Genomic DNA, 10000 nt, shown 5'->3' on the forward strand with positions numbered 1-10000 from the left:
ATTTCAACCCCGTTATAAGGACAAACACGACTGTCCAGTTTTTTGCATATTAGAGAAATTTTGGTGACGTTGGTGCTTGTGCTGAATCGGGACTTTTCACAGTAATGTTTTTTTCTAGTATATACTATGTAACACACACACACAGACACACACACACACACACACACACACACACACACACACACACACACACACACACACACACACACACACACACACACACACACACACACACGCACGCGCGCGCGCACGTACATGTACGGTACCTTAATTAGTTCATGATCGTAACACAGGCACCACCAGTCTTGTTTATTTACTATGCGGCAGCCTTCCTCCTTAAAGCAGTGTCTTCACTCTCCGTTTCAATCTGGGAAGATTTTGCCACCCTGCTCCGTCCGCCCGCGCGTACGTCCGTCCGCGACCGTCACACACGCGTGGAAACTCGTACACGTGCATAGCCTTGGGCCCGCCATGTCCTCTGGTCTGGGCGCTGGCCAGAGCGTACCTATAGGCCAGGTGGAAATGTTTGTTTGAAGTACAGTGAAAAATCATAGCATTTTTAAAAAGATAAGTGAGATGAATATATTATATTCTGTAATTAAATCGCACATTTATTTGTGTGTATGAGAAGCAAGAGGGAGGGGGGGGGGGGAGGAAGAGAGAAAGAATAAATATCAATGAGAAAAGAGTTGATATGAGCAAACATAGAAGGGAGAAATTAGGCACTTCGCTGACAATTTCATTACCCAACAAACCATATAGTTCCATTAAAGCTACTTTTGCTGTCTTCACCAGTAGCATCCAGAGAAAATTAGGCCTTTTTTTATTTACCTTTGTGTATACATGACCTGCACGGATTAATTGCACGTCTTGTATAAAAACTACAAAAAACGTTACATTCATGCGACTTGTATCAACCTGGCAATTAGGTAGGTTGTGTTATCTCCATTCCTTTGTGTCATAACTTGACTGATAGTTACCTAGTACCAGAATCAGACCAATGGTCCCCTTTACTTCTGCATCATCATCTTAAAAGAAAAGTGTTAAAATATATAATACAGTTTCCTCTTTTCTTATGAGAAGCACAATCCGGAATATAGTCAAAAAGAGGAATTATAATGATTTTAATGATTGTAAGGATGGTAATCAACATTAAATTGTTTATCTCAGTCCCTCGTCTTTTACACTATTTTTGAGTGTAAAAACTGTTCCTAGTAACGACTTGAACAATTTATTTTCGTTCGGGAATAGCCTATAAAGTATTGCAAGATAAAGTTCTTCATGATTTTCCTGCCATCAAGTAACCGTTTATCATAGCCGTTATCCTTCCATATTGCGCCACAAATCGAAAGGGCGCGAACACGTATCTCAAAGATTTTTTTTGTTCCTTTGTCCGCGTATAAAGGGCGGCGAAAATGATGCTGTAGTTTGTTGCTTCCTCCCCATTTATGGTATAAACGCAAATTTACGATATGGGGTGCGTTGGTTTCTCGTGCGATCTGAATAGGGACGAGGAGACGTAGAAGAGGCAGAGAAGTCGAGATAGAATGAGAGACTGGAGTGAGGAAATCCAGGGTATGCGGACACGCAGCGAGGGTACAGACATATTAACGATGTCCCAGATTTCCTTATCGAACGTAAATGATAAGTTGTTATCTGAAGTGCAGGCTAACGCGACGAATCTTCTTTAAGAAGGGAAAACTCTGCGGACATTGACATCCATATTTCATAAAGGTGCTGCACATATAACTAAAACTAAATGTGATAAAGCAAACCAGAGCAAAGATTAGTTCTTGCTATGATATCACACATTGGCAGAACGGAAAGTTAAATTGATTTTATATTTTTTTTAGACATGAAAGATTCTGTATAAAGCATTATCGCCAGTTTTCGCCGGAAAAAAAATCAACGAATTGCAAATGCAAACAACATTATGATGGCTTAGGCTTAGATACACGCTCTACTGCTATGTCGATAAACGTAGAATATACTTAGTGTAAATTTTGCAGTCTGTTACAAATGGTGAAGTCTTTCGGGTCACCTTACCTAACATAAGGTCTGGGGAACTCTGTGAATATGTTATATGGTGTACTAGGAAATATGCATGTAATGTAATTTTACGACCGGCAGTCATGCTGGATGGTGAGAAAGGACTAAACTGACGTATCTGCTCTATTACAGTACCCTTGTATGGTTCCCACGAGACAAACTAGACAGTGATAGCGGCGGACAGGATTGGAACTCAGATTTATTGGCTTACTTGATGGTACGATCAATAGATTAAAACAGGAAACCCTTAAACATTTCATGGCTGATTGTAATGTAATATAGTTTATCAGAGAACACAAGGAGTTATGTGGTTACTGTATCCATTCAGATACACCAGAAGACATTTTTTTCATCACAGATACAGACGCGTTTAAACCAGAATTGTTATGATGTTTTTGCTCTTCCTTATAATATGAGTTAAATGCACATTATTCTTTTCAAGATTAAAAAGGAAATTATGGATTTGGTGAAAAAAACATTAGTCGGACTTGCTATAATACCCAAGAAAAGAATCGTCTAAAATTAGAAGCGCGGGTGTGTCAATGTGGACTCAGGTTTGATTTTAGAAATATGGTGGTCATATTGTTTTTCTTTATTTCTTATGATGTATATTTTTACATGTATTTATTTGAGATAATGGTACATTTGCAGTCATTAAAGTGGTCAACAGATATTGCGCAGTGCTAGAGTTGTTTTAGTATCCAGTCCATGTAGAAGTGAAAAATTTCATAGTCTCATTGTTTAGCCGAGACTCTTTAGTCCTTGTTCTCATCCTGGTTGAATCGTAATTGTTAAAATTCATCGATCGCAGCGTTTCTGCCTAACGAGGGAGTTCCTTGCTACTGCCCGTTGGTTATCAGGAATGAGGCGGTTATCTCAAGTGGTAGCCGGTCAGGCGGTTCGGGGTGGGGGGAGGTTACACGTGACCCATAACAAATAGATTGTGGAGTATACCCACTGCCCTTCCCCGTGCGCCGGGGATGAGGTGCCAGATATTGATAATGACGCCTGGTGCACACTAAATGGAAGTACTCAATGTCTGTCTGCTCCATGGCAGTTCGTACGAGATTGCGACGATAGGCTAGTATAGTACACGTGCCCGAGTCCACAGGCCGTATTTCTTCTGTCGTGCCAGTGTGGTGAGGTGCTCTAGACTTTGCATCATAATTCGGGGTAACCATAGAAATACTGTGAGCACTCCCTGAAATCAGAAAAATAAACTAATTAAATCGGGAATGTATAAGTCGTCCTGCTTTGTAAAGGAACCTCTGAAAATATCCTATCAGTTTTGGCGTCACTCTTCGCGGCCGCCTGCACTCGTGCCCGACACCGCCATTGATTTTATTCTGGTATGCCCGGCTTCTGCTTCTGCTGCTGCTGGCGGAGGTGTTGCAGTGAGGTGGGAAGGAGAGGATGCGGGAGGAGGTGAAAGGGGGGATGGAAAGGGAGGGATGAAGACTCAAATCCTGTTAAGAGCACTGCGATTATGTGATGCTTTTGTGAAATGGCAGCTGATAGTTTGCTAGATCTGTTACTGTTGACTATCGATGGCTGTTGAATACACACATATCCAGGCGAAAGAATGTGATGAAATTTCTGCCAATATTGGAAACCACTGTTGTCATCTTTCGTTATTAGTTACGATTATTATCAAACACGGGCAACATCGCTGGCAACATCGCCGTAAGTACCACTCCTGGAACTGTTGATGCTGATGCTTTTGAAACAGAACCGGTAAAGATGTCGGTAGTTTTTAAGCCGCTTTCCAAGCGGTAGCTATAAGCGGACTGGATGACAATTTTAAGGTATCGTTGTTGAATAAAGCATCACTGTGTTGTCAGTTTTGTGCAGTGTAATTAATAATTTTCCCTTCGGAAAGCATGGGAGCGGCTTTAATATTGCAACTGCACAATAAGATATTGAAAAAAAATGGAATGTATTAACTGATATAAATGAGAACTTCCTTAAATAATAATCACACTGATTGGACCAAGAAAAACGCCTCCCGACTGTAATGCTGCTGACAGTACATTAAATAATATAACTCCATTGGTATTACTTATCAACCCACTACAGATACCTCATCGCCGAAGCTTCAGAATACCGCTTGCCCACCTCAGAATATTGCCAATATCACCATATCTTTAAACGACCATGTTCGTACAGTTATTTGCGTCCTTACAGCCACATAGTCACGCAACCCATTCTGATAAAACGGGAGTTCAGCGCAGCCTCCTGCACGGACCCACCCGGAGGAGCCACTCCCTCCCGCAGAAGTCCAATCCGCTCACGTATGGGTCTCTCGGATTTCATTTTCGAGATTGGCTTTTATTCGGAGAAGCCTGGAATTTATCCGAGCCACAGAGGTGCTGCGGCTGCATCCAGGGCGGCGCGGAATTTTCCAGACGACCTTATTGAAGTGGGTGAAGTGGTCGGCGAGAACCGATGAAGTGTCAAAAGGGATTCTCGACCATCCCGGCGTTTGCGAAGAGGTACCGGCGATTTTTTCTTGGATTTATCATTGTTTAAAATTTGCCTTTTGTATTGACCGAAGTTGATGTTATCCTCACGATTTTACAATTTCCATTACCATTTATTACCACTGATACTATTAGCATAATCGTCATGGCAATAACCATAACAATGTTTTGCCATATGGAATAAGTTTTCTCGTTTTTTGCGCTAAATTGAGATTTTTTTATCTGCAGATGTACCTTTTTTTCTTTTGTAGGATGAGTTAAAAACGATATTATTTGTTTACTTTACATTTATATGAAGTTGAAAAAACCGTTCATGTCTCTACTTCCGTCCACACACACACACACACACACACACACACACACACACACACACACACACACACACACACACACACACACACACACACACACACACACACACACGGCAGAGCATGATTCTATCAGCTTTAGTGCAGCAGAAGAGGCAGAAATAGCGCCGAGGGCTTCCAGTGCCTGGTGCCAGCGGAATTCCTTGATAGAAGTCCCTTGAAATCGGGAATATTTACCTTCTGCTTTACGTTTGAAGTCTGTTGGGAAGTGTTTTTTTATATTGTTTATGTGACATCTCTGCTTGGTAGTATATCGTTTTAAATCCATTTTTTTCAGAAGAACAAAACATAATATCTTCAGACTGTTTAAAGAACAGGAAAGTTGGACAACTAGCATTGAAAAACGTTCGGCAACGACTGTGCTGAAAGTACCGGGGTAGCCCTTCGTGCTCCTCCAACGTACGAGTGACGTTAGAACTAGTCCACAGCGCAGACAGCTCACTCGAAAGAGCGTAGACGAACCTGCAGCTCACCGTCGCGCACACGCAGCCTCAGAACACAGCGCAGGTTTAGCTCGCAGCCCTAGTCACAGGGACAGCGGGAGAGCATGTGTCTGGAAACAGTGGGCGTGTGGCTGCGGTCGTGGGTGGTGCAGGCCAAGGCGAGGTTTCGTTACCGCATCGACAAGGCTCACGCGGCCAGGGCCAGGAAGCGCTGGATCAAGCGCCAGAAGTCGGTGATAAGGGCCAATTATCAGCAGGATTGTCACAGCGATCCTCTGGACCACCTGGGGCACCATCCCTACAAGCCCACTACCTATGTGTCCGACAGCGAGGACGAGGAGTGTAGGCTCACCTACAACTCGGATCAGGTGATTCTCTATCTGCCTTTTAGCGGCACTTTCACCTACGTCAGTGCCTGGGTGAACGTTCATAGTGTCTTTATTACCTTCTGAACCGCTGTACGAAGAGAAAAAACAGTGTTATGACGGTATTGTTCACATTTTTGGTTGCCTTTATAGTATGTATAGACCATTGAAATTAATGGACAAATGCATTGTTAAATGAAGCATTGCTGGAAAATGCCCAGTTACGGTAGACTTCCTCTGAAGTCTTGGACGTCACATGTTACTTTATAAAATCAAGTTGCCGTCATTATGGGTGAATAAGTTTCGTTTTAAATGACTGTAATTTTTCTATCATATACAGCTTGTAGATGATGTAGTGAGTATACAAAGATTTTTGCGCACACACACACACACACACACGCACACACGCACACACGCACACACGCACACACGCACACACGCACACACACACACACACACACACACACACACACACACACACACACACACACACACACACACACACACACACACACACACACACACACACACACAGGTCTATATAAGTACTTATATAGACCTTACACACACACACGCAGCCGCTCATGCACACACGCGCAGGAACAAACGCACAGGCAGTTCGCACACGCCTGCCGCCGGTGCCCGAATGACGGTCTCCTCCCTTCCGCAGGGCGTCGGGGTGCTGTCGCCGCAGCGGCTGAGTCAGCGCCTGAACGAGAACGCGCTGGCCCGGGAGGCGGTGGGCGAGAGCGACGCGGAGCTGGCTCAGTATCTCAAGGACGAGCGAATCGCCCTCTTCCTCCAGAATGACGAGTTCATCAACGAGTTAAGGACCAACCGGGAATTCATGACGGCGCTGCAAGAAGGTCAGTGAGGATAGTGTCTTTGGTTTGCTTGCGAATCGGGGGGAGAAACATGGACTGGAGGTGATCGGGTGTAACTGTTCTGAAGTGACGTCTTGCTCGTCTGCCTGCAGATTATCAGTCGGAAGCAGCAGACGATGAGGAAGTGGATGGAACAGAGGTCAAGGGGCAGTTAGCACATCTTGATGATGCTACGCTCAGAGAGAGAATTGCCACAATGGGTAAAGGTAAGTGAGCTTAGGACATATTCCCTCCCAAACACACGTTATTTTTGCTTTATTGATTACGTATGATGAGATATAGACACAGTTAAACATTATTATAATGCATGTACACGAAAATCTGCTTTACCCAAACATTTGCTGCCATGTTGAAGGCAACCGCATTGCTCATATACCGGAACATACATGTAAATGAGCATTCAGTGCCCCAGGGGAATTCCTGGTCTTTGCTCATGGCCTTTTCTTTTTCCAGCCTCAAGGAAAAAATTTGCACAGATTGCTAAGGTATTTTCACGACGTAAGCGCAGTGGAGGGAGAAGTCTCCTCCCCAGCACAGGGAGGGAACAGCTCCTTATATCAGCTGATCCTCTCATTGAAGACGATGATGATGACAGGCAATTGCAGGTCAGCCGCCGATGTTAAATGCTGGATGCTTTTGTTGGTTTTGATTATCTCACATCTGCTATCAGACAACTTTAATGGAGATTGTTCTATTTTAAAGCTTGTGTTATAATGAAGTATAACTGCCAAAATAATAGGCATTTTGAATTTGTTTTGGTCTTATTAGTAATTTTATATATATCAGACTAAGCATATATAGTTGTGATAACTTTTCTTTTTCAGCCTGGAAATATTCTATTTATTTTGTAATTGCCAAAATTCTAGTAACATTATGAGACACTGATCAAAAGGCCATTAAAATAATAACAAATATTTTTGTACTTGGATAAGGGTATCCACATCAAAATAATTGATTGAGAACATAGGTATATAGGCATTAGATGGGCATGTCAGTAAAGGCATATTCATTTTTGTTTTCTAACTAATAATAAATGATCAATAGTATAGTCTGCTGATTATACTATATATAGTATATCTATACCCTTTAATACTTTAATGGAGTATGTGAAAATGTGACAAGATTTTTTAAGCCTGGCTATATAGATGGCAAATTTAGGGAAACTGATCAGTTTTTGTAACCCATAAAATAAACATAGAGGAAGATATTTGGTCAGATATTTTGATATTTACATTGTCGTGTTTAGATCATTAGAACTATTAAGCACTATTGCATATGCTCAAGGGCACTTCTATTCACATTCAGTTATGACTTTCCAGCAAGTGGAGGGAAATATGGCAGCTTCCCCAAGACACCTTCGGTAGAGGTATGTAAAGGATACCTGTGATGCAGTTACAGGACCACAACCTCAGCATGGAAAATCATCTTGTGCTTAAGATGTGACATTGCTGTGGGTTCTGAACAACTGGCAGCGATCAATTTTGGAGAAAAGGATGAGCGTGTTTGGGTTGGGCTTTCAGAGGGACTCCACTCAAGGCATAATAGTGTACCTCTTGAAAGTTTACTTATAATATGATTGTTTTTTCACTTTGAGAAGCATGTTGATTGTTTTCTGAATGTTGTATTGTGATGCAGTGAAACCAAAGCATTTTTAATCTGAGTTATACCTTATTAGTAAGTTAGTTTCATTATCAGTTACACTTCAAGTATGAGGAACACGTCTTTTCTTTTCAGTGTTACAATATAATCAGGGCATTTATCATAACACTTGGTTGTACTTTATGTAGTCATGTCTGTGACAGAAGTATGAATTACAGGTGAAAGTCTGAATATGAATATTTTCATTGAATGTTCATATGAAACTTTAGTCAGAATAGATATCTAATCTTTCACCTCGGTTATCAAGAGTTCTCAGTATACCCAAGTTCTCTTTTCCCTGTGGGAATGAAATATGAAAGTGTTAATGACATTTTAAATAGAGACATGGAAATTGTATTTTTTAATAAGATGATGTGAAACAAGGCATGAGCGATACTTTTTTTGTATAATTGAAGAGAATTTTATAAGGATATTAACTGGCAGTTTAATAGCAGATTGGTAAAGTTTATGTTGTAATATATATCAAAAAGGAAAATGTATAAATTATATTTCTAGTATATTGCATATAGGTAAGTTGAGACAGTGTTTCCCATGATTGGAGTAATCATTGCTTATAGAATGAGCAACAAGCCAGAAATGGAGAAAGGAGTTGCGCTTAGGTAGATGGTTACAAGGAAAGGATTATTAGCTAGCTTGTAATAGCCAGGCAGTTTATGCTCTTATACCATTATTTCTGTATGGTAGAACTTAAAGCCTTTGTTGGCCATGGTTACCACAGGAAGATACAAGTCAAGATTTTTTCCTTTTCTGTGTGCAAATGTCTGTGCTACTGGTGAGTCACAATGTTATGGTCATATGACGTGTGATATAGATTATACTCAGTGCCAAGACTAGTGGATAATGATTTTATGATAAGTATAAACCCTTTTCTTTTAAGTGAAAAGCCTGTTATCACTGATGCTACTATACTGCAGGACAATAACCCTTTATTTTTTATCCATCAACTGATAAAATCTTTCAGTTTTCTTAATGAAATTTAATGATGTTAGATACTTTTGTTTATTTTATTGAACATTAAGTAGAATTGATTAATCAAACCTTTGCATATGTCTTTGACATAACAGACTAATTATTAAACTAAAGCTGTAGAATTATAATTTTGAGAATTATACTGTGATATGCAAAGGAGATTGAAACAGATAGACTGATATGGTGATGAAGGTCAGTTTCTTTTTCCACTGTCTGTTTGTTTGTCAGTTAGGTGGACAATACTAAAATATTTGTAAGTATGAGAAGGATATGCTCTCATATAAAATATTTTTCATGTTGGGAAAACCTAAGTTGCAGATTGTTTTCAGAGGCAGACTGTGATTTAGGATTTTTATGAAAGAAATTTAAACCATCCCTTTTTTCATCCCTTCATACAGCTCTTTATAAGTTAATAACTGAGAGTATCACTAATCTGTTAGTCACTTTTATTACTGATATTGCATAAACATGTGTGAAATTATATTAATTGTATTTCAATGCATAATTATATGTTATAGATATATTCAGTTTGAAATGAGAAAAGGCACATGAGTTATTTCACAGCCTAATGGATTTCAGCCAGTATTATTCAGAACTCTTAAAGATAACATTTAATTGTTATGTTCCAATTTTCATTCATAACCTCATGAAGAGTGTGTGTGTGTGTGTGTGTGTGTGTGTGTGTGTGTGTGTGTGTGTGTGTGTGTGTGTGTGTGTGTGTGTGTGTGTGTGTGTGTGTGTGTGTGTGTGTGTGTGTGTGCATGTGTGTGTGCATGTGTGTGT

The 10000-nt window shown here is 40.6% G+C and overlaps 1 protein-coding gene across 5 annotated transcripts in view; it reads left to right on the forward strand.

Annotated features, from left to right (window-relative positions):
* LOC125044589 (CUE domain-containing protein 1-like) overlaps positions 1–9961 on the forward strand; it is a 58207-nt gene extending 48246 nt beyond the window's left edge. For 2 of the 5 annotated variants that reach the window (XM_047641316.1, XM_047641317.1), the window contains exons 2-6: positions 5175–5708; positions 6376–6571; positions 6682–6795; positions 7043–7194; positions 7909–9957. In XM_047641316.1, coding sequence (XP_047497272.1) covers positions 5445–5708; positions 6376–6571; positions 6682–6795; positions 7043–7194; positions 7909–7953 — 771 coding nt within the window. In that variant the 5' untranslated portion in view covers positions 5175–5444 and the 3' untranslated portion in view covers positions 7954–9957. Of the gene's footprint in view, positions 1–1113; positions 3189–5174; positions 5709–6375; positions 6572–6681; positions 6796–7042; positions 7195–7908 lie in introns of those variants that run through there. The other 3 variants (XM_047641315.1, XM_047641314.1, XM_047641318.1) reach the window with 2 other exon arrangements.
* Positions 9962–10000: the final 39 nt, after the last annotated feature.

Source organism: Penaeus chinensis, chromosome 36 (genome assembly GCF_019202785.1).
Source record: "Penaeus chinensis breed Huanghai No. 1 chromosome 36, ASM1920278v2, whole genome shotgun sequence".
NCBI lineage: Eukaryota > Metazoa > Arthropoda > Malacostraca > Decapoda > Penaeidae > Penaeus > Penaeus chinensis.